At 36.9% G+C, this 25,892-nt stretch overlaps 2 protein-coding genes and 1 long non-coding RNA gene across 7 annotated transcripts; all 3 read right to left on the bottom strand.

Annotated features, from left to right (window-relative positions):
- Positions 1-572: 572 nt before the first annotated feature.
- Positions 573-12,331, bottom strand: srsf1b (serine and arginine rich splicing factor 1b). Of its 2 annotated transcripts, XR_007181434.1 has the most exons (5): positions 11,893-12,331; positions 11,285-11,463; positions 3,057-3,229; positions 1,909-2,730; positions 573-1,217 (listed from the first exon to the last, which is right to left on the bottom strand). XR_007181434.1 is itself a non-coding variant. In XM_048167345.1 (4 exons), the coding sequence occupies exons 1-4, from the start codon at positions 12,081-12,083 to the stop codon at positions 2,542-2,544; spliced, it is 732 nt and encodes a 243-aa protein (XP_048023302.1). In that variant the 5' UTR covers positions 12,084-12,331; the 3' UTR covers positions 573-2,541. The 2 variants fall into 2 exon arrangements, 1 of the variants encoding a protein (XP_048023302.1); XM_048167345.1 differs by having other exon boundaries at positions 573-2,730.
- Positions 12,332-13,103: 772 nt separating this feature from the next.
- pigs (phosphatidylinositol glycan anchor biosynthesis, class S) lies at positions 13,104-19,643 on the bottom strand. Its single transcript, XM_048167344.1, has 12 exons — positions 19,344-19,643; positions 18,936-19,075; positions 18,740-18,851; positions 18,536-18,625; positions 17,683-17,774; positions 17,360-17,597; positions 17,132-17,274; positions 16,261-16,375; positions 16,019-16,164; positions 14,499-14,599; positions 14,170-14,380; positions 13,104-14,044 (listed from the first exon to the last, which is right to left on the bottom strand). The coding sequence occupies exons 1-12, from the start codon at positions 19,360-19,362 to the stop codon at positions 13,766-13,768; spliced, it is 1,686 nt and encodes a 561-aa protein (XP_048023301.1). The 5' UTR covers positions 19,363-19,643; the 3' UTR covers positions 13,104-13,765.
- A 1,428-nt stretch (positions 19,644-21,071) lies between these two features.
- Positions 21,072-25,466, bottom strand: LOC125253395. 4 transcript variants are annotated; one of them, XR_007181437.1, is made up of 7 exons: positions 25,184-25,466; positions 24,634-24,710; positions 24,238-24,318; positions 23,829-23,904; positions 23,403-23,483; positions 22,838-23,161; positions 21,072-22,417 (listed from the first exon to the last, which is right to left on the bottom strand). It is a non-coding gene; the product is annotated as an uncharacterized LOC125253395 (long non-coding RNA). The 4 variants fall into 4 exon arrangements; XR_007181435.1 differs by having other exon boundaries at positions 22,838-23,113; positions 25,184-25,460; XR_007181438.1 differs by lacking the exon at positions 24,634-24,710 and having other exon boundaries at positions 22,838-23,113; positions 25,184-25,460.
- Positions 25,467-25,892: the final 426 nt, after the last annotated feature.

The following is a 25,892-nucleotide window of genomic DNA, read 5'->3' as shown; positions in this document are numbered from 1 at the left end:
CAAAAAGCTAAAACTGTATGTCCTACACCTTCCCTATTCTACTTACGGAACAAATGCTGCACCAGTTTTCGTAAGTTGAATAGGGAAGGTTTTGGACATACAGTGTAAGCTTTTTGAAGAATACGGAAAGCGGAAGCACGTACAAGGCGATCATTTGTGTTTATAAAACATATACAGTTGTATTTTTTCCCCCCGAAAATGACCGTTACACTAGACAAGACCCTTATTCCTCGTCTGATATCATTTAAAGCCCTTTGAAGCTGCACTGAAACTGTAATTTTGACCTTCAACTGTTTGGAGGCCATTGAAGTCCACTATAAGGAAAGTTTTCATCAAAAACCTTAATTTCTTTTCGACTGATGAAAGAAAGACATGAACATCTTGGATGACATGGGGGTGAGTAAATTATCAGGAAATTTTTATTTGAAAGTGGACTAATCCTTTAATCATCTATAGAAATTACCTCACTCTACTGTTGTGTTTCATAGACACTACATATATTTGTACACTCTATTCATATCACCAAGTTATTTTCTCTAGAAAAAAAAAAAAACAATGAAGCAAAGAGAACATTTTAATTGAACATTCAATCTTTATTTAAAGAAGGGTGAAAGAGAGAGAGAGAGAGAGAGAGAAAACAACACACTACAATCTAGAAATATAAAGAAGCCAATTGTGGGGGCAAAGAAACACCACTGCCAACACAGCAAATGCCAACAAATGTTATTTGAAAAGTAATTTTTTGAAACCCTAAATAATCTACAGCATCCCCCTCAAAATGTGCCTATTATCCCACCCTCCCACTAATTACCCTCTATTTACCACGATCCTCATGCCGATTCCATCCAAAGCAACTGATCCAGCCTTCTGGTTCCTTGCTCTGCTCCTTTTTAACCAAAAAACTCATCTCACAAAAACAAAAGAGGCACCTGGATCCCTTCTGCGCGCATCATTTGGGCTCCACGGAAAAAGAAAAAAATGAATTTGGTTCTAGAGAAGCCAATTACGACGTCAAGTATCCTTTAACTGTGGTTTGGTGGGGGGATGCGGGGCTGGGGTTGGGATCCTCTCCTATGGTTCCCGCTCCCGGTAAATTGATCCCGCTCCATGTATGTATCCATCCTTATCCTAAGCCTAATCCTGCTCCTGATCCTGAACTGATCCAATGATCCGGCTCCAAGGATCGGGACACAGTGAGCCCCTCCTCCAATCCAAACCTTTAAATACCAGCAAAATCAAAAAGAGGGAGGTAACAAGTTAGAATCACAGCTAAATAAAGAGCTTCTATCATTTAAATTGATCATAGGAGCGGTATTTGTTTTTTATTTTTTCGTTTTTTTTTTTTTTAATTATTATTATTATTCTTTTTTTGTGTGTGTAAATGACAAAAAGGATACCAGACTATGATATGCTCCGGAAGAAATTTAAAGCACCTCCTAAACATTAAATTGTGCTTATTTAATTGGAAAAACAACTAACCTAAAGAAAAACAGACACTTTCTCTTGACAAATACACAGTTTACATGAGAACAACTGCACATGGCAAGCCTTTATATTGTCTAGTGATAAGTCTACATGGGAGATCAATAGTGGCCAAATCCCAGCACATTTTGGACAACAGGCAAAAATGTTTTTGGATTTTAAAACGAAACACCCAAAAAAAAAAAAAAAAAAAATGCTGTCTTAATGTACGCTCAAGCATTGCAACATCCAGACAGTACACATGCATGCTTAGCAGCAATGACCAGTGAGAAAAGGTAAATTAAATGGGGAAGGGGAGTGTTGTGAAGAGAGGAAGAATGGCAAAGCAAAACTAATGTGTTACTGAACTAAGACAATCCAGAGTACTGGAAGTCTGAAAACAACAACTGCCTTTTTGAAGGTGACTAAAGCCGCTTGCCGTCATACCATTGCCTCCTTAAATGAAATGCCTGCTCCTCCTCCTCCAAATATCCTAATATGAATGAACTGTGCTTCAAAATCCTTATTCCAAAGCTTTCTTTAATCCTGCTCTTCTGTTGTCTATAGAAAGACATGAAAAGGTAAAAGTAGAACAGTTTTCCAACAAAATAATCCCATCCCAGAAAAAGCCAGTAATGAAGCATTGTTAACAAAATAAAACAGTAGCAATTAATCCATCCCACATACAACTAATTTAAAGCATTTCAACATTTCCCTTGTGTCAAATATAGTACAAGGGATGAGTATGAAGATCCAGTTAAAATGGGAATGCAAGACAAACAAACAACAGGGTCATGGGATAGGGGACAACAAAAAAGGATTGACGGGGAGGAAAGGAGAGAAAGGGGAACATCCACTTAGCTACATTTAGCTGTCATTAGCAAAATGACAGTCAAGTAATTAAAAAAAAACAAACAAAAAAAAAAAAAAACTAACAAACCAAAGATGAGAGATAGCAAACTGGGGAAAATGGAGAGACGAAACAAGTCAAGAGAGCAATGAAGTACAACAGTGGGTCCAATAGAGGGCGACACAGGGTGTATATGATTGTGGCCAGCCAACTAGCTGGAATGTGGATGTTTAGGTGCGGGAACGGGAGCGGCTGTGGCGGGGCGAGTAACGTGGCGATCCTCGGCTGCGGCGTGGAGAGTAGCTGCGACTGCGGCTGTTGCTCCTGCTGCGACTCCTGCTGCGGCTGCGAGAGCGCGAGCGCCCATAACTGGGGCTGCGCGGGCCATCCACCTTTACGCGAATGTAAGCCGTCTCCCCCTGAGAAAAACATAACAGGACACTTTCTAAAGAAGAACTACTAGATGTCAGGATACTCCTAATTCATGGCTCACTTGGCAAATCTAAAACAGATTTAGTTTTTTTGAAGATTTGGCACTGCATCAAATTACAGTTCCCTCTATATGTGGCCCACTGACAAAATCACTTACATTCAAAAGATCCATTCCATGGATCCTCCTAGTCCATGTGGCTCCATCATGGGTCTCTGACATCAAGCTTACCTTGATGTTCCCAAATCCTTAAGCTATGCCCTGTCCTGTCCTGTCCTTTCCAATGGCGGTCTGTGTTTACAAACTCACACCTACCTCATGTGACCGGAACTTAGTGTTATCCAGCTTTCGAACGGCGTAGGTCATGTCTTCTTTGCGCACAAACTCCACAACGCCGGTGCCATCTCGGAAAACGTCAGCATAACATACATCACCTGCTTCACGCATGTGATCCTTAAGGTCCTGCCAGCTGCCACTAGGAGGAAGTCCTGGGGAAAAAAAGACAATCATTACTATTAAATAAGTAGATCTTTCTTTTCATGAACAGCACAGGAATCATTACACAAGTAACTGACTCCAGTAATAAAAGTGAGCCTTTTAGTGTAAACCAGTTCGAGGAAAGAGTAGGACAGGAAATTCTTGTTCCGGAGCAACCGGGTTTGTTTGACTGTATAGTTCTGTTCTTTTTGAGCCCGGAACACACCAAGCCGACGGTTGGTCGTCAGGCAGTTTTTGTTCATTGGTTCAAGTTTTCTCAGTGTGTTCCACACCGTCGGCTGAAGTTGGTCCTCGTCGGCTTTTTTTTCGGCCGATTTGACATGTTGAATCTGCGTCAGAGCTCATCGGTCAGTCGGACCATCTGATCATTCTGATTGACTGTTCAGCTACTGCCACCTGCTGGTACGGAAATGCATTTCTTCTTACGCGGGCGCAGAACGGACGTGCTACTTGGCCGTCGGGTGTCAAGCGTCGGTTTGGTGTGTCAGGGCAACTTTGGACCCAGACGCTGCTGAAGTGAGCCAACCCTGCAGTCTGCTTTTGACGCCACTAATTCGTCGGCATCAGCTTGGTGTGTTTCAGGGTTTGGATGTAAGTGCCATTTAGTGGTTGACCGATATGGATTTTTTACCTATTCCAATATCTTTGGCTACGTTCACACTATCAGTCCAAATTCGATTATGTGTGTATCCGATTGGAATCTGATCTAAAATTGACGTCCACATTGTGTATCGCAACTTTTCAGATCCAGTTTGTGTGTCCACACCGCTCTTTCTTTTTCCGAAATACATGCATTGGTTTCTATGGCAATGATGTTGCATTGGTAGGTATTAACCAAAAACAACAACAACAAGAACAACTGCAACATGGAGGGGTTTGCAATACAGATGTTGTTTTATTTACATGTGTAGCCGCCGCCCTGGACTACTGCGTCTTAGGAGGCAGCGGCAGAAACAAAGAAAGGGTGGTATGCTTTATTTAGCACTGTCGTCTCTGCTAGTCTCAAAACATGTCTCCATTATACTGTCATGTTCTGCTTGTCCGGCACTTTGCATCAACACGATCTTGTTTCTGCAGCAACTTTCAGCATGTTTCCTATAATGTCTGATGCGCGAGAGTCACACAAACCACACAAAATCTGACCAGAGCGATCTAACTGAAATGGATTTCCAGAAAAGCAATTTAAATATGTAGCTCAAAACGAATTTGATAAAATAATATTTCATGTGATTTCTGGTTGTTCACACTTGCTAAATCTTATCAGATTGAAAATGCACGAAAATCGGATTTGGACTGACAGTCTGAACCTAGCCTTAGAAAAATTATATAAAAGCTAATATAAACCTATATGATGTTGCACTATTTAATTTAAAGATGGTAGCAATTTCTGCAACTACATTTATATTATTTTACGTAATATTTAATACAAATAATTACAAATAAATAGTGGTTAAACGGATCGTTGTGATCCATACGGACCAAGCCCCAAGGTTCGGCTCGCATGTGATTCGTGGATTAATTGCGAGTTTAACCGCAATAGAATGAAAGGTTATCATTTGCACGTGTTTTGTCTTGCTAGTTTACACATTAAATAGATATAAAAAGATAAAAAATAGGATAGATAAAAAAAGAGGAATTAATTCAGGTTCACACATCACGCTGTTATCGGTGCGCACAGAGGCACATACATACAAGTCTCGCGCACACACACACAGAGAGAGAAAGGCGCATTTCAGATAGCTTGCAAACTCCAAATTGATTTCTCTTTTGCTTCCTCAATGCACTTGGATGGACACATTCACGCATTATGTCAGTCAAAATACCCCTCTCGGCAAATATTCTTGTAAACACATTTGGTTATGTCTTAATTGAATGAGGTGAGAATTCGGATGTGCATCTATCGGATGTATGCATGTATGGGGTCTTACTCTTAAAGTGACAGCAACCTATGTCTGTCATGTAAATCAAACAACAAAACACAGTTTTAACAAAGATTAATTTATATTGAATTTATACAGTGAACAGTGTCATTTTACATTTAATTATTACATTTCTGTACATGAAAAATTTATACTACAGTTAGACTTTATACTTTATTTGTAACATTATGTTGCATTTATCTATGCTTGTAATTGGTGTACAGTATTTGTTCTTTTTACAGTCTGTTCATTTGCCTTTAATGTATTTAATGTATTTAATGTATTAGTTAGGTTAGTAGTTTCTGCTGTGGTATCGGAGTTGTTAAAGTGGGCTGAGTAATAAATGCAAAGTTACCCCCCACCCCCTAATTTTTTTTTTGTGCTGATCTGAAAAATGACCCGATCCGTGACTTAATAACCGTGATATGATCCGAACCGCGAGTTGTGTGATCCCTTGAACCACTACAAATAAATAATTTGAAAATGAGTCCATTTGAAAAAATTAACTTGATAAATCTGTATAATAAACAAATTTATACTATCAATAGCAACTTCTTGATTCTGTATTATAGTATTTTTCACAAATAAAAGTAGTGCTGGAAAAACATGAATAAATATAGTGAACACTAGGGCTGGGTGTATATATATATAAAAAAATGTTCTCTTAATTTTATTTGATTCCAATTTTTATGAAATGATTTTGATTCTTAAATCCCAATAATCAATCTTTTAGTCTATGCAGTTTTCAGTTGATGAATGAACAGAACATTGCACACCTCCCATCCAATAAATCACAATAAGCTTTGTGCTGTTACTTTTTATATGAAACTAAGTCTTAGATTTCACTTTAAAATGAAATTCAAACAATAAATACCGTTTTGCCGCTCTTTAATGTGAGTCACATGTCGCTGTAGCACCTCCGTTCAAGCGAAGCGGCAGCGTAGAGCGTACATGAACGGATCGTCTCTTCAGCTTTACTACTAGTTACAGCACGAAATAAAAATGAATGAACATTAGAAGGTATGTTGAAAGATACAGTACAACTTACCGAAATCTGTATCATATATGTAGTTGCTCAATCAGTGTTTCAACTGCCGAAAGACGTCAATAAAACACCTTGTAAACATGTCACATAACGTTACATTCACCTCAAAAGTGACTCATTCAGTGATCAATCTCGTTAGTCAGCCAGAAAAATAAACTTTAGAGGAGAATTTTGCAACATAACCGTTTTTTTTTTTTATACATATTCTTCAATATTTAATGTATGTTTGAATAAATCTGTCAGTTGTTATGACAGCCACCATTTATGGTTACATTTCAAGAGACGAATTGGAGCAGAAGCATAATTACGTAATTATAAAGTTAGTATTATAACTTTATTATTTTAAAAACTTACTTGTGTGTAATTTAAGTCTTGAGTGTTAATCAGTTAATTTTAACCTTTAATATTATAGTAATGTAGTACCAACTGACTGTATAGTTTACAACATTAGATTTTTTTCCATGAGAAAATTTACCATGTACTGTACCTGATATATATCCAAATTAATTTATATCAAATTCTTTGATATCTAAATCGAATCGCAAGCTTGTGAAACAAAATCGAATTGAATCGTGAAATTTGTCTCAATACCCAGCCCTAGTAAACACTGTAAGCAAAAGTACAGTAATCAGGTAAGTCTGTGTGCACTGGGAATCCTCATATTTACTCAAAGATCAGGTAACGCTGATTTTAAATACAGTACACAGTAAATGTGATATAGCAGCAAACTGGATGTAGCACAGCATAGTTTGAAATTAAGGATTTAAAGTTGCTTGCTCTTTTGCATATCCAGTAACAGCCGAACTCTCCCGTTCGTATCCAATTCACACGTCTTGGACCCTTGACACAAACGGACCATCACACACAGAGTTCATACATTTTATACAGGCTATGCACACAAGAAGATCTATCAGCTTGATTCATAGAGGTTTGTGAGGTTCTTGGCATTAAAGGGTTAGGTCACCCAAAAATGAAAATTCTGTCATTAATTACTCACCCTCATGTCATTCCAAACCCTTCCTCTTAGGAAAACAAATTAAGATATTTTTGATGAAATCCGAGGGCTCTCTGACTCCTCCATAGACAGCAATTTAACAACCGCTTTCAAGGTCCAGAAAGGTATATCATTAAAATAGTCCATGTGACTGCACTGGTTCAACCTTAATTTTATGAAGAGTCAAGAATAATTTTTGTGCGCAAAAACAAAACAAAAATAAAATTATTCTCCTACGCCGTCTACATTCAGCACTTCCAGGTTCTATGTCAGAACACAGACTCATTATTGGCCAGCTCCTGCGTCAGCATCACACGCATGCGTCGTGCTGCTCACGTGAAAAGCATCGGCTAGGGTTGTGACGATAGTATCGTGCATCGACGATAGTCAGACATATCGCCGAGGGCTGATGCCTTTGACAACATCAAGACGATAATGGCTCATTTTCCCATTAATCTATATTATTATTTTTATTATTATTATTATTATTAGTACTATTATAGGGCTGTTATTATTATTATTAAATAAACATTAGGACCTACAATTCATTTGCCTTGCCTAATTTTATAACAACATCACCACATAACCCGCCACGCGCATATGAGAAATGAGGACTCCTCAATGAAAACGTTTTTAAAACATAAAACAAAACTACATTCTACATCAAAATTTAATTTCAAAGCAATCCATTCACAAATTGTCAATAGTGGTTGTTATAAGAGATTAGTGTTGTCAAAAGTACCGGTACTTCGGTACCAAGTCGGTACTGAAATTTTGAAAATGTGACGATACCAGCATTTCTGTAGTACCGGTAGTACCGAGAATCCGGGTATATTCGGTACCCACTGATAGGACTGTGCCAGTATTTACTTGAATATGACACGAGTGAAGCACAAAGCTTTGTTTACAGAAGAAATAACAAGTTAGCAATTAAATGTGACATCGCAGCCATGGAAACATTTTGGTTAATGCCGAATGAGAGAGGTACGTGAGTCTATACATTTAAGCTTTGTATTCTGTTTTCCGAATCGCGATCTGGTCACCTGATTAGCAGAGAATTTAACAATATTCCATTAGTTATTCCACTGAACATGGATTCTGTTTCTTTTCCCAAATCTTCACTCACGCAGGGGATTATAAAGGTTTCTTTCGTTCGTATTAGGCCTATTATATTCGCATTCTTTACTGTGGTAAAGTAGAAAAAACACCGTAGGACAGAAGCCTTTTTGCTTGCACGTCAATTTCTATTTAACAGTTTGCGCTTGTTATTAGACTTTATAAGGCGCGTCAAGTTTATTTGTATATATCGCGTTTCATATGCTGGTGATTTTTACTTTCGCTTTGTCTGGCAGCGCTAAATCAAACATAGCCTGAATGTCTTGCCCCTGCGGAGGATAAAACTCGCTCTTCAGACCTTATACAACAAGTGTCAGTTGTTTGTAACATCAGGAGATAACGAAGATATTATTAAAGAGAAATGGTCTTTTTCCTGCTCGTGTCCCACATCCCTCTCAAAGCACAGAGCGGCTATATCAAAGACTAATAACGGGACTTTGGCTATATATGACGCGTCTTTGTGTGGAAATAAAAAACGAATGCTTTTTGAAATAATATTTAACTTTCTTATTATTAGGTTACATTATTTACCGATATTTATTTCATAGTTTTACAGGCTGTAGTGTGTTGTTTCTCTGACGGAATAAACACGCACGTCTGTTACCCCGGTTGAAAAAAACATGAGCATATTGAGCATATGCTGGTAAAGTAGGTTTTGAAGCTGGTATGCTGGTTTGAGCTGGTTTATGCTGGTCCAGGACCAGCTTAGGACTAGACCAGCAGGACCAGTTTAGGACCAGCATTTGACCAGCATACAGCTTCAAAACCTACCTTACCAGCATATGCTGTTTTTTTCAACAGTACACAATGGATGTTTGAGCATTTATTTATTATAATTTTTTTATATTTCGAAATTTATTTCATTGAGGTAGCCTATATATACACACACAAACACACACACACTCCAAATCATATCTAATGTTTTTAAAATAGGCTATATAAAATAGTAAAATAGTTCCAATAGATTTTGCTGTGGTACCGAAATTGGTACCGAGAACCGTAAAATTTTCATGGTATCGGTACCGACTACTGGAATTTTGGTACCGTGACAACACTATAAGAGATGCATCATTCACAGTTGTTTAAGCCAAGATGAAAACAGCATTTCTGTTTGCAAGATTTTTTGTTTCCATAGCATATTCACAAAATAAATATTTAATGACACTAATAACACCAACAACAATACAATTACAAATTATTATTATTAATTATATTATCACTAAAATTATATAGGCTTAGCTAAGTCTTTATGTCCGAACACAACAAATCAGTCATCTGTGAAAATCAGATGCCAAAAGTTTTGCTTTCACTTTCATTAGCCTATTCGTTTAAAGTCATAAACCTATCAACACAGCTAGATTTTTTTGCCCCTTACTTCAATTTCTCATGGCATGTAAACATATTAACTTTCCTTTCTTGGGACTATTGAAGTGTGCATTTGATAGACTGTATGACAATAAAGCGCACCCAGACGCACAAGCTTTTCATGCGGTCGCAAACTCCGAGTCTTTCTTGAAATGTTCAGTCAAAATGTGCGCTGCATAGCTTACCTAACGGCATGAGCGTGCATTTTGAGAGGACTCTTTATAAAATTAAGGTTGAGCCACTGCAGACACATGGACTATTTTAACAATGTCTTTAGTACCTTTCTGGACCTTCAGTCAAAAACAAATGAAGGTTTTTGATGAAAACATTCCAGGATTTTTCTCCATATAGTGGACTTCAATGGAGCCCAAATGCTTGAAGGTCAAAATTACAGTTTACAGCGATCCCAGACAAAAAATAAGGGTCTTATCTAGAGAAACCATCGCTCATTTTCTTAAAAAAAAAAAAAAAAAAAAAAAAAAATTTTTTTATACGTTTTAACCATAAATGCTCATCTTGAACTCTCTTCTTCTCCATTTGAATTCCAGCAGTGTAGAAAAAAGAAAGAATGACATGAACATCTTGGATGGCATGGGGGTCAGTGAATTATAAGGAAATTTTAATTTGAAAGTGAACTAATCATTTAATGACAGAATTTTCAATTTTGAGTGAATTAACCCTTTAAAGGTTTTCAAAGATTTTTTTAAAATGCATGTTTGCTGAATGCCCACAGTATATGAAAAAGCATTTGTTTTTCACTTATTACACAGAACTGTTAAACTAAGACAGTAAACTAATGAAGATGGGGAATGGGAGTTCACGTAAATCTGAATGCAGTAACAATGCTTACTCATTTTAACCCAGCTTCCAAATAAATATGTACTTGTTTTGTAATTAATTAATTTGCTAATTCAACCAAATTAATCAAGAGTTATATTTTGTAGAAAGAGAATTTGTTTTAAAGAGAATCAGTTTGAACTTTATTCTCTATTAATTATTATTAATCTGGGCTGTCATAATAAAAGTCTGTCACTTAATAGGCAAACAGAAAGAAAAAAAAGGATCTTGGCAATATTTCAATTGAACACTAGCACTGTTTTCTGAACTGTACCAGAGTCAGCTTTTAAAAGGTGGTCTGGAACAGTTCATGTGAACTCCTGTACGATTTGCTGCTGTTATGAACATAATCATACTAAACCGTGGAAGTAAACCACTATCAATGACTTGAAATATGATTTTGTAAACCTGTGTGTTCTCTCATTCAACTTTCCTAACAAGTGGGACTGACGCACTGCAAGCAAAGAGAATTTATATCTAATTTTTGTTCTTTATAACATTTGCAAGTGCCATTATGTGTTGTTGAAGCTTTGGAAACAAAATATGTAGTTTAAAAACACAAGTATAAAAGTTATGCGAGCATATTGCCACCTTTTCCTTCATCATTACCTACTAACAAGGGTAAAACTGCCACTGACATACCATGGTTTGAAAAAAAAAAAATACAATGTGAAGTCCAGAGAGTGCGAACAATTAAACTCAAATTCGGACCAAGTGTGAAAGCACCCTATGTTGCATGACAAAGATGTGATACTGCCCATTCCCTCACCTGACACTATGACCCTGTACTCCGAACGCCTGGATGGAGGGCCATATCTGCCTCTGGGAGCTCCAACACCACCACCTCCACCTCTCCCACCTCCCCTGCCACTTCTTGGGAACTCCACTCGAAGACGATAGCCGTCATAGTCATAGCCATCTCGTCCATATACAGCGTCCTCTGCATCTCTACAGACATAAAAAATAATCAGTGACCAGAAAAGTTATAATCCTCATGGTTCACACGCAAAAAGATCGTCTGAGCCTGCACAGAAATACTTGCAGGATCAAAACATGTTGGCAAAGTTGAAAATGGTATTTCAAGCAAAATTCTGACCATTTATATTAAAATACACTGCATACTTGAGAGTTTTGCATACTTCTAGAATTCTAGTTTTGCTGATATAGATGTTACTTAAACTTATCTACTTCCGTGTTATGACCTGACTGACAAGTTCGCGCGCTTTATTTAGTTTTTAAGTACTTAATTTAGAAGTCCAGTATTTGCATATAAATACGTATTTAAACCATTAAATGTGTTATAGATAGCACCGTCCTGTAAAGGTGTTGACAAATTCATAGACGTAGATTCAGGCCAAGCTGGGTTTCCGTGTTTACCTTGGGTCCTCGAACTCCACGAAAGCAAACGGTGGACCTCCTCTTCTGTTTTTAAGGTCGATATCCCGAATGGCTCCGTATTTATAAAACACATCCTCTACGTCCTTGGTGCGAATATCGGGGGGTAAATTACCCACGTAAATCCGACAGTCGTTGTTCCCTGCAGGCCCTCGAATTACACCGCCAGACATTTTTAGGCAGAAGTTACGCTAACGACGTTGATAATTTGTCCGTTAGGTGATATAAAAGAGATCCGTCAGCGCTGCTGAATCTATATGCGTTCTCTAACTAAGGCTACAAATTAGCTTCAAAACAATTATTTTTCAAATTAAAAAAAACAATAAGATCCCTCACAATATGGCGCCGTCCTTTCCTCCCTCAGCACACGCTCGCGACTGCGCTGATGGGCGACGCCGCGCGGAAGGATACGCGCTTGGCAGTACTGCGGCAGCTTTAAGAAATAGTGCAGATTATTTTCACAATTTCAATTCAAGATTAATTCACAATTTGTATACCAGTATCAATGTTATCCGAGTTTATAAACCTGTCTTTTAGATGCCACAGACCCCCAAATGGGATTGTCCTTAAGCGAGGGACCCTAATCCTAAAATTTAAAAGGCAGATATATATATTTTCATATAAAAAGACCCAATTTAGCCTCATTTAAATTGTGTACTTAATTATATAGTAACAATTTAACGGAAAATATTTAGTTTCTATTAAGTTTATTTTTTTTTTCTACTCACTATAGTATTGTCCTGTTCGATCAATTATTTTAATGTAATTTTCATTAATTTATTCTTTTAAAAGTTAATTATGTATTTAGTTTGAAGGGGGTGGATTTACAATCACACTTTTTTGTATTATACAATGAATTGGAAATCATAGTTTTCTTAAAACCAGTGTATATATTCTGGTATTTGTTACAGGCGATGTCTGTATTTGGAATCTGAGAGGTGACTGAGGGTTTGACCCATATCAAGAATGCAGTAACAATGCTTACTCATTTAGCCCAGCTTCCAGAAAATAAATACGTACTTGTTTTGTAATTAATTAATTTGCTAGTTCAACCAAATTAATCAAGAGTTATATTTTGTAGAAAGATAATTTGTTTTTAAAGAGAATCCGTTTGAACTTTATTCTGCTCTTCTTATTAACACACCCATCAACTCAATCATTCTTACTCTGAACAATTCTTATATGTCATTAAATAAAAGCATAAACAAATATAATTTATTTTTGTTATGACCATTGCCCCAAAGAAGATGAACCCCTTGAAAAACAAACCAGAATATGCCAAATAAACCCTCACAAACTGAGATCATGACCCAGTGTTACAATGTTAAAACAAGATATGGATTGCGAACACATAATGTGCATAGAAACATAAAAACAAATTCCACTCAGACAGCAACAATCACGTCATCCATTCATTGTTCAGTACAGCTACCTTTGTAAATTTAAGCAGAAATGAACATATAATCCAGATTTCATTTTTTTTTTTTCAGTTGATGACTGCTAGACAGTTGGTCTAATAAATAAGAATTAAATATGAAAAGTTCCATCGCAAAAACCTCTAAGTGCCATCTGAAATTTTCTTCTAAAATGATCATTTTTAATCAACCTCCTATGTTTATGTTCAGTTATTTCACTTTAATGGCAATGAAAAGGACTTACTAATTGTCATTAAAGTGAAATTACTGGAACTAAAATAAAAACGGAAATTTCAGATGGCACTTGGCGGTTTTTGCATCTGAAGTCTTCATATACACCACACACACACACACAATCTTTTAATGACTCAGTGTGTTTTTAAACATGCTACACAAGTGCAGCCGTTAATATATGTATATATCAAACAAGCCATGGTTTCTCAGTCACTTTTGGCTTGTTTATCTGCTCGCCTTTGCTTAGCTTCACTCACAATTTTCAGTAGTGAGAGTACAATAGGTACACACATGGGTAGAAAAAGAGGAATGTAAATGGCGAATTTCTGATCGTCTGGAAAATAGAGAAGATGCAAAAGAGAGGGGTCAAAAAAGGCCCTCTCTGAAGCCAAAATTGCCTCTCTGCTGTACTGGAGCGCAAAAGCCAAGTTCCCAGCCTCTAACTCAGCGACAGCAGACTGGAGCGACGACACGGCACTGGAAACCTGTGCAGAAATAACAGCAAAATTGTATATTTTACAATTCATACTGTACAGGACAAAACTTTACAGCGAATGGCAAAACAAATGATTTCACTATGTGAAGAACTATGAACATCTGGACCTCCCACCTGCTGTGCAATGTTGTCATTGATGACGATGTTTCCAATCTGGTCGAGGAGCTGAGCCAGCGAAGTGATGGTGGTGCTGGCAGTGGCGATGTTCTCCACACTGCGGCTCCACAGGAGTCGGTCCAGCTCCCAATCAGCCAGTCCAGCGCTGCCTGGACTCTGAAGCACAAAGCCTGTGGGAGGACGAGAATGCTGCACTCCCAGCATGAGCCTGAAAACACGGCAAGGGACAAAGAGAAAATGATAAAGAAGGTGAAATGAAATAGTTTCACCTGGCAAACCGGGCATTTTAACTTCAATTTGTGAAAGTCAAATGGTCAAGTACTAACCGTAACTGTGCTAAGAACACACCCATCACTTTAGCCATATTAATGGTAATATCGACAGGACGTTCAGCTTCAGGTCCGTACATTTCATTTACATTGTATACCTGGGGACGGAGATGACAGATAGCAGATCAACCCTGAAATATAGGCCTGGTTTGCAAAATCCAGCACAATTGCAACAATGCAAAAAGAACACAATGTTTAAAGTCACCATGAAATCAAAATTGACTATTTGTTTTTTTAATGAAATATTGCAGTGTTTATTATAAGATTTATCTGTACAAATCTTTTTTTTCAAAATCATGTGCTCTAATAATCTTTAATCAAAATAGCTTCCCCTCCCTTTTGCAATAACGTCTCTTCTCTGTTGATGTGTTTATTGGCATGAGGGCAGGCAACCTGTCTCTCACATCGAAATCGACCAATAGCACAACCATCCAATCAATTCTCCATGGACAAAATAAAGTCCCGCTCTAAATTTTTCTTGTTCGAGAAGCCGTTTCACTCGTATATTCACCCATTCACTTGTCACATTAGGGAAGAAAAGACTATTGCAACTTACGTTTCATGCAACTTTAAATGGTTTGTGAAATGGAAAATCAAAATGTCTTTGATATTTACACATATAAGAGGTTTCTCTACAGTTAAAACATACTACAAGCTTCATACCTCAAAGACTTCCCATTTTTTGTTTTCTACACTGTAAAAAAAGAGTGCAATTTTAACTAAAAAATATTGAAAAAAAAAAAAAAAACTTAATAGGTTAACAGTAAGTTCCTGTACTTTATACAGAGAAAAACTGTAAAAGCTCTAACCAAACATTTTATGTAATTTTACAGTAAAATTGTTAATTTTTTCAGTTTTTAGAAAAAAAAAACCCACAAAAAAACAAACAAACAAATCAATGTATAATTTAGTCAAAAACTATAAACTGACATTCCCAGAATTCCCTGGGTGACACTCCAAATTTGAAAGTATTTTCTTTAAATAATCATGTACATGTAACATAAAACCCTAATGTACATGAGAGTTACATCTTCTGCTGTTTAATGAATGTTTATTGGATTATTTAAGTGTTGTGGGTTTTTACTCTGTACCCTTCTGAAATTTGAAATGGCCTAATTCACGACATTACAATTTTCCTCTACACGGCGCTTAATATGCCTATGTAAACCAAGGAGACATGCTCTAAACAACTAAAGTCTTTTCATCAATCACGAGAGTGATACTGCTGTGAATTGGGAATCAATGTGGTTGCATTGGTTCATTTTAATCTGACTCTATACAGCTCTATTACAACAACAACGGGCTATCACAAGAATAAAGACACATGTCTCACATGTACCCTTGAAATACAGTGTTTGTGACAGTTTTGTTGACAGTAAAGTTGTGTTGACAGTTTTTTTAAACAAATATTTGAACTATTTTGATGCAAAAAAATAGCTAACTTCATAAGCTAACCTCCAGAAACATAAATATATAAAAATGCATTTCATGGCCCCTTGAATACATCTGGACAGTACCATGATGCCACCCCAACGAGGGCTGTGGAAGGCGTTAGAGGGGACCTTCCGTTTGCTATGGTCTCTAATGAAGAGAGGAGAGTGGTGGGCATCTGGCACATACAGCAGGAAGTTCAAGACAGGGTTAGAGGAAGCAGCATTGGAACCTGCGTGAAAAAAAACAAACAATTTGTGTAAATGTAAACAAGCATAAAAACTGTTCAGTAAAAAACATTTCTCATTAGTTAAAGGTCAAATCTCACCTAGTCTGGCCTCAACGGGGTTGATAACATGTGACAGACTGTCTGCATTGAGTGTATAGGCTGACACACTGTTGTCAAAACGAGGGTTCACACCCAGAACCGCATAATACAGAATCTGAAAAGAATAAACATAGCAGCTGAGAGTTTGTGCAAGGCAGTATTTCACAAATTACAATAAATGATTGAGATAATATACAAGGTATATATCATGACAATTATTTTTGCTGGAAATTTTTTTATGTATTATATAACCACAGGTAACAGCTTTTTTTATTAAATGCAATCCATTTTTTTTAATTATTTTGTTCTTTTTATTTTATTGCATTTCATTTTCTTTACCTTATTTTTCTACTATTATAATTATAAATCTGTTATTTATTTCATATTGTTGAAAGAAGTCTCTTCCGCTCACCAAGGCTGCATTTATTTGATCAAAAAAAAACATTCTGAAATATTATTACAATTTCAAATACTGGTAACGGTTTTCCATTTAATTTTAAAATGTAATTTATTCCTGTGATGGTAAAGCTGAACTTTCAGCATCATGACTCCAGTCTTCAGTGTCACATGATCCTTCAGAAATCATTCTAATATGATTTCTGACTCTAAATGATGACTGGATGAGTCTTGAGGCTGTTGTAAACATCCTCTGCTCTATATATTTTGCATTACTCCATGTTTATTCATTGTTCTCATGCATAAAAAACACAAGGCAGCTCTAATAGCTGCACAAATAAATCCGTTGTAATATAAACAGTACAGCAAATTCTCTATGGGTTGGAGGGTACACTGTCCCTAACCCTAACAGTCATATCACCCAGTTCCATTTGTTAGGGTCCAACCAAACTACAATCTACTTGCTCTTAGGTACCTGAGAGTCCACTGAAAAGTTGGCTACAGGGGCAAGTTTGTCCAATAAAGGCTGAATGTAGCTATGAAGGGCACCCTCAATATCCCAGTGAAGACTGTGCGACTTTGGGTCTGGGTTGAGCAGACTGAATGTGATCTCGTAACCTAAGAGAAGGCGAAATGAGATTACAAAGCTTTAAATGAGTAAATGCTATTGAAAATGAGAGCCAAAATGAGAGTGAATACTCACCTGGACTGGATTTGATGGCCCTCATGCTGTCTGCCATACTCTCCTTAGTCACTTTAGTCATGCGGACACGGTCGCTCAGAGCAGCTACAATATCCTGGTGACTGAAGGACATGGTGCTCACTATCTGCTCCACTTGCAGGTCCAGATTTGACAGGACTTCCTTCAGACTCCACGAACTTTTAAAAGGAGCAGTACGTAGCAACGCAGTGCGCCGTTGCCCCACGTACACTTTCACATCCTGAAAGTAAAAGGCCAGAATGAGCTTTGAAGGTGATTCAATTTAGGTATTCTGTGAATAAACATGTAAATGCTCTGAATCTTACCTTTGGTAATAGGGTGGAGGACTCAGGAATCACATACACAACCACAGATCCACAAGAACTCTCAGTGAGCATGTGTAGGGATAGATCTGCCTCTATGAAGGGAGAAGTAAATGGGATAGAAATTTAAGTGATTGTACCAATAGACAAACAAAACAATCAGATCACAAGTAAACGAGGGAGACACATCCTTGTTTACAGCTGGTGTTTTAATCCGTCTCTTTTGTCCACTTTCAACAACTTCTGTCTTGATTTCTTCGATCTATGTGTGGGTAAATGTATGTTTTTTTTTTTCAGATCTTTCAATCTAATGGACAAAATAAGCTTGCGCAATTTAAAAGACTGGAGATGATGGAAAAACACGGAGAGCAGCAGCTTTCCTTTCTGTTCTGACATCTGCATGATCATGCCGAATACGGTGAGTGTGTGTTAGAAATCAGGAATGGTGAGAGAACCTTGTGCTTGGTATGTTTTCAGCCGACAAAGTTGCTGAAACAAAATAAGGGCTCCAACATTTAAAAAAAAAAAAAAAAAAAAAAAATCTATAAAATGTCAATATATCCTAATAAACTACATAATTAAATCAAATAACTGATTTAAAATCCCCCACCCCCTGCGTTACTTCCAGTTCTCTCTCTAACTGTACTGTCTGAATAAAGGCGACAATGCCAAAAATAAATCTTACAATACTAATAATTATAATAATAATAAAGTGCATGCTTTTTTACCTTTATCATTAATATTAAACACTGTAAATTTTCAAAAACAATCTGTCCAAAATGCTGAAGAACCTCCATAAAAAAGTATTTATTTGTATACCCCAGAGAAATTACTAGAAACAATAAATCCACTCAACCTGCAGCAGTGGGCTGATTCAAGGCGTCTTCCTCCATTATAGTGGCAGTGCGATATCTGGTTTCATATTTGTACCGCAAACCTGTTTTAGCTGGAGATGAGCAGGTAAAAAATGTGTTTTGGATATCAGAATCTCAGTTCTATTCAGTTTTATTGCTTGTTTTATGATGAAGCTTTCAAACGGTTTCAGAAATAGGTCACTTGCCATCAATTTGATGCTCCTTTTCATTGACATGACTGAGTGGAACCTTTTTCTGCTGTTCTGGGGTCAGTGTTCCCCGAGAGAAGACCACCTCGATATCAACACTTAGCTGGAGCTGTCAAACACAAGATAATGTTTAATTTCTGAAATTATAGTCACAAAAACATGATTATGACTTGAAGGATGCAGTGCCTGTTACCTGGAGGGTGTCGAGTTCGCTGATCTCAGAGTAAGGCAGCCAGGCGCGGTAGGTCTGTGTGGTCTTCCACCATAGTGGGATGCCCACAACAATGACCACTGCAGCGATGGCAAGAGCAGCATATCGCCCTCGCTGCTTTTCTGGTATAAACAAAAGAAAATATTAGGGAATGATACTAAATAGGGACTACATATTCAAACTGTGTTAAAAACAGGCATGCCATATACATTTGCAAAAACATAGTGTGACCCAACACCGACATTTCAACATTAACCAGAGCTTAACATAACTAAGCAACCGAGACGCTAACATTTGGCTTTAGTGTCATTTACTCGTAAATGCAAACTCGTGAGAAAAATACGTGAAGCAAAATGAGGAAGTCGTTTTGAATTAATGCACAAGACTCACCAAGCTGCAGGGCTGCCATTGCTGTGTGAAATGACTACCGCAAGACCCGCGATTGGTCGATTCTATCCGGAAGGCATAGAGGCCTCCAATCAGAGTTAAAGGGGGCGGGTTTACTTTCACTCGCTTGCCTTCCCTTAAAAAGCATATTTATTTCTTCCGGTCTGCTTCCTATGGAAGGGGTGTTACTCGCAATAAACTGAATTCATTAAATGTACTCAGTTAGCTTAAAGGTGCAATATGTAATATTTTTGCAGTAAAATATCCAAAAACCACTAGGCCAGTGTTATATATTTTGTTCACTTCAGTACTTACAATATCCCAAATGTTTCCAACTACTTGTAAATCGTGAGAAAATTGCAATTTTATCCATGGCTCCGGGACGTGTGAGGAGTCGCCTGTCAATTGCGTCAAACCCACGTTACCCTCGGTTTCCGGTTTTATTTTGTAGAAACCATGGAAACACCAAAGACGCTTTAATATATAACACGTTTTAATAGACAAGGGAACAACTGTTTTGATATATTTATAGACAGAAAATGATGTTGTTATATAGCTCAACACGTTTAATCTTATTGTTTAAATCAATTTTCTTGATTTTTTTTCGAGTAACGTTACCATGCTTTACCATGCCTCAGAGAATAACACTATTTTGTCAAATAGCTAACATAACATAATCAGATGCAGCTTTATTTTTATTAACAGTAATACATAATTTTCTCCATCATACAATACATTTTAAAATTAATTGCATGTCATTTATCAACACAAGCCATCCAGCATTTAATATGATATTCTAAAATCGATCTATCTTACTGCAGTGTGCAACACTGTCTCACAGCAGCCGCCGACCCAGATAGCAAACTGACTCCGCAACGGATCCGCCCCGGCGGTATCACAAGCTCCGGAACGGATCCGCAAAACGGGTCCGGAACGGAGTCCACTTGCACAGCGCAGCGGATCCGGAACAGATAAGGATTGCGGATCCAGTTCAGATCCGGAAGAGACCCGCCCCGTGTCCGCCGATAAAGTAGTTCATCCGCCGCGGATCCGATCTGGACCCGTTTATGAAGCAGCTGATCCGCCGCGGATCCAATACGGACCCGTTTATGAAGCAGCTGATCCGCCGCGGATCCGATCTGGACCCGTTTATGTGGTTCATTTGGTCTGGATACCTTTCAGATCACTCTCGAAATAGTATTCTGGCCAAAACTGGCTACACAGAAATATTTAAAATCTAATGGACCAACATCAGACAGACTGGATTGCTCTATAAAAGCTTGAATATTTAATGTTTACCTTTATTATTATTAATAAAACATGATGAAATCATTCAAAACTTTAGCCAGTTACAATAAAACTATAAAAATAGTTTGTAAAATATATTTACAGTATGTAATTACTATTACTATTTTTATAGTTTTATTATTTATGTACATTAATAGGTATTGAATAGAATTACAGAAAATGAAATGCAACCATAAATTGTACCAAAAACATTTTTTATTTAATGAAAAATAACACTTAAGAGTAAATATTCAAGCAACATTTTTGTTATTAATGTTGTAAACAGTTGTACTGCTTCATTTTTTTAGAAAAAAATAGATTTTTTTTAAGATTCTTTGAATAGAAATAAAAACAATTAAAACATTTATTTAAAAATAAACTTGAACCTTTATTTTATTGTAACTGTTGCGATTTTAAATGAACACTTCAAAACACTGAAGTTAACATTGGCTACGTTTACATGCACCCAAATAATCCATTTGTAATCGGATTGACGGCTCAATCGGATTGAAAAACGTTCATGTAAACACCTTAATCGATCTGAATGAAATTTCGATCGGATTGGAAGGGGTGGTTTATTCCTTTTCTAATCCGATCAAACAGCAAAAAATAACCATGTAAACATTGAATCCGACTACTTTCTCAATAGTATTCAGAAGCCTCTGGGGCACAACAGTGCAATGCTGACACGCATTTAAAGTTAACGTTCACGTCTTTAGTTGTAAAGATGTATGTCAACAGGCAGTGGCGTATGTATCACTTCGTCACAATATTGGAAATCTTCCGTTTTAAGACAAGACGGGGAGCCAGTGGATATCACACAAGAAGCAACGTCCAAACTTTGCGCAAGAGTTATGCTGATGAAAAAGTCTCAAACTCGGTCAGTATTCACCACAAAAAGTAAAAAGTGACGGAGCTGTCTGAGGCTGCTTTAACAAAGCATATTCTCAGAGACGAATTTCAACATAAAATGCTGATAACGGTAGCCTATGTAACTGTCTAAATTTATTCCATTATTTCACTTGTGGCCGTACATATAGGCTAGTGAAACAAATGAGAATAATAGTATTTCGTGTTAAACAGGTGGTTTGTTTTTTAAAGTCAGTGCTTGAAGTAAAGCTGCGCTTAATTTTCATTGACATTCTTAATAACTTTAATTATAGGCCTATAATTCATTGTATCAGACCTAAAAAAAGTTTAAATCATTTTCAAAGATAGCTAATAGCCTAATCTTATAAGTTATATTATCCTCAGAGCACGTCAGTTATGCGGCGATGCGCTATGAAATTGTGGGGCAAATTTATTATAATATTAATTTAATAATAAAAGAAAGAAGCCTAACCTAATAGTAATAATAATAGACTAGAAGTATGTAACAGGCCTACATTAATTGGAAATACCAAATCCTCTTAATATTACCAAGATTTGCTGCATTTGACAATATCTCTGACTCTGTTGACGCAACCTGGGTTACCGCAAGTGTGATTGATATGACATCAAAGTTTTAATCGGAATGTATATAAAACAAATATAAATGGATATTTGAATGAGATTACAATGTTTATAGTACATGTAAACAGATCTGCAATCAGATTCAATTAATTCAGATTGACGAAAATCGGTGCATGTAAACGTAGCCAATGATACTCTGAAACTCTACTGTTGGGCGCTCACAGTGGGACGGTTCCTGGAGCTTCCCCTATCAGCTGCCAGGCTGAACCATCGTATTGTGTGTATTGTAATGTCTTCATCAGTGGCGGTACGTGATACATGGTTCTTTCTCACAGCACCTGTAATACACAAGCAGATTTTCATTTAAAAAATTAATTCACATTGAAGCTACCAGTTTTTTTTTTTTTTTTTTTTTTAAAAGGATACACATAACCACTGCTTTAAAAACAAAAGTGTACTATCTGACATTTATAGGTACACTATGTAACTTTTGGTGCTCTACCGGTTAATAAACAGAACTACATGCATCTTGCGGAAGAACATTATAGCCGGAGCTACTCTCTGTTTATGTCTATGACGAGTCACACAGATACTGTGCTACTCCACAGTGCTGCCGACCAGAACCAGTCTGAAATAGTCCCAGTATGAACTCACTCGTTACATACATTTTGAACAACAACAAAAAAAGTTATGTGTTGGCAAAAAAAATAAATGTACTTAAATTTTTTAGCCAGGCAAAACTTATTACATTTACTTACACAGGAGGAACTTCTTGGACTCCATCTGGTTGAATGCGGGAAAGGATGTTCCTTGTGACACATTTTGTGTCATGGCGCCCAACAGTTGCACGGGATAAAATAGAAAATGTAACAAAAATCTTGTCAATTTCTTATAGTTGAAGGGTTAGTTCACCCAAAAATGAAAATAATGTCATTTATTACTTACCCTCATGTCGTTCTACACCCGTAATGCCTTCGTTCATCTTCAGAACACAAATTAAGATATTTTGATTGAATCTCATGGATCGGTGAGGCCTACATAGGGAGCAATGACATTTCCTCTCTATGACATGAAATAATGATCTGAAACAACATTACATGAGGTGGAGAATTGTCAAATGTAAACAAAAATAGACTCAAACTAGTATACTAGAACTAAAGTTTACTGATACAAGTGGGTTTTTAAACTTTAACCCATCAATTATAGGTATGAATTTTTTCAAATGGCACAATTATTACATGTTAAAAGCTGTAGTTGTGCACCATTATCAGTATTTGACAAAATAGCTGCCTAAATCAAGTTTAAAACAGTTTTTAATCTTACTTTCCTCAGACGTTTGGTAAAGATGAAATACAAAGAAGAATACTCCAAAAACACACTGGCGGCACTTGAATGAGCTGTAAGCTGCAACAGAACACACACACACACACACACACACACACACACACACACACACACACACACACACAGTAACTTATTAATTATGAATTAATATATGAAATAGTGATCTGAAACAACATTACATGAGGTGGAGAATTGTCAAATGTAAACAAAAATAGACTCAAACTAGTATACTACAACTAAAGTTTACTGATACAAGTGGGTTTTTAAACTTTAACCCATCAATTATAGGTATAAATCTTTTAAAACGGCACATTTATTACATGTTAAAAGCTGTAGTTGTGGACCATTATCAGTATTTGACAAAAGAACTAGCTAAATCAAGTTTAAAACAGTTTTTAATCTTACTTTCCTCAGATGAAAGATGAAATAGAAAGAAGAAATACTCCAAAAACACACTGGCGGCACTTGAATGAGCTGTAAGCTGCAACAGAACACACACACACACACACACACACACACACACACACACACACAGTAACTTATTAATTATGAATTAATATATGAAATAATGATCTGAAACAACATTACATGAGGTGGAGAATTGTCAAATGTAAACAAAAATAGACTCAAACTAGTATACTAGAACTAAATTTTACTGATACAAGTGGGTTTTTAAACTTTAACCCATCAATTATAGGTATGAATTTTTTCAAATGGCACAATTATTACATGTTAAAAGCTGTAGTTGTGCACCATTATCAGTATTTGACAAAATAGCTGCCTAAATCAAGTTTAAAACAGTTTTTAATCTTACTTTCCTCAGACGTTTGGTAAAGATGAAATACAAAGAAGAATACTCCAAAAACACACTGGCAGCACTTGAATGAGCTGTAAGCTGCAACAGAACACACACACACACACACACACACAGTAACTTATTAATTATGAATTAATATATTAAATAATGATCTGAAACAACATTACATGAGGTGGAGAATTGTCAAATGTAAACAAAAATAGACTCAAACTAGTATACTACAACTAAATTTTACTGATACAAGTGGGTTTTTAAACTTTAACCCATCAATTATAGGTATGAATTTTTTCAAATGGCACATTTATTACATGTTAAAAGCTGTAGTTGTGCACCATTATCAGTATTTTACAAAAGAACTAGCTAAATCAAGTTTAAAACAGTTTTTAATCTTACTTTCCTCAGATGAAAGATGAAATAGAAAGAATAAGTTACTCCAAAAACACACTGGCGGCACTTGAATGAGCTGTAAGCTGCAACAGAACACACACACACACACACGGCAATTTATTAATCATGAATTAATAGGATATGAAATAATTATCTGAAACAACTTTACATATATTCTCCACCTCATGTAAACAAAAAAATAGACTCAAACAACTAGAAGTTCAGTGAAAAGAACAGGTAACGTTAGGCCTAACATTAGCTTATCTCGCTTGCTATTTTACTGGAAAGGAGTGAAAATTTGCGATTAGGATTGGACTTAAACCCGGACAGCTTATTAAATCACCCCACCTCCCAGAAATATAAAGAAATTCTGTCCAAATAGCGTTTTACTCAAAAGGTTATTAGCCAAATTATTTTTTTACTCAAATCTAAGTAACGCTAATGACACTAAGAGCTAACTTGGCCACAGTCATTTTTAAAAACATCAAACAAAGCAATGAACGGTAATGTTACTGGATACAGCTGAACAAATAAAGCATATTTTAACTTTTCTTACCGTGTTTAGTCTTCACCGACCTGCCGGCTCCAGCTTTTCCACGGTGAGGAGAAGGATTCAGTGACGACGACAGTTGAAAAAAGGCGCGTCCGGTCAGTGAATCCGCCCCGCATCTGTAACGAGTCCGCGAGTTGACAGCGCGCTGTGCGGAGGCGGGGCATATCCTGTGCGCGTTGCCGAATTGAATCTGAGCGTACAGCAGAGCTGGCGACTTGAAGGCGGATCCGCCCCGGAGTCTGTTGCTATCTGGGGAGCGAACGCACAGAGTAATGTTATAACATCATTTTCAACACACTCAAATGTATCTAATATGATAAACAGAGCTGCATTACCTCATACTCATGACAGGAAAAGCGGAAGCGGCGCCGGCGACTGTGTCATAATAAAAGTTCCGCTGCTCGTGAGGCGTGTGTTGCGCAATCGTTCCAGCGGCCTCGTTCAGCTCCCACAACACTCGGTCCTGCTCAGCTTCATACTACAGTAACATTAATAATCACATCCACGAACATGATTTCTTCTCGACTCCAATCCCTATTCTTTTGCACAGTCTGTTGAGGTGGATTCCGCTCTAAAACTTGGCGTCATCAAGCTACGCCTTTGTTTTGAATAGGCTTCTAGCGACCTCTAGCGGACAAAATTATTACATATTGTACCTTTAAGGTTTATGATGAATTAAAGGTACAGTAAGCGATTTCTGAGAAGCACTGTT

Source organism: Megalobrama amblycephala, linkage group LG18, assembly GCF_018812025.1.
Source record: "Megalobrama amblycephala isolate DHTTF-2021 linkage group LG18, ASM1881202v1, whole genome shotgun sequence".
In the NCBI taxonomy this organism is placed as follows: Eukaryota; Metazoa; Chordata; class Actinopteri; order Cypriniformes; family Xenocyprididae; genus Megalobrama; species Megalobrama amblycephala.
This window is presented reverse-complemented; position numbering and strand designations above follow the sequence as displayed.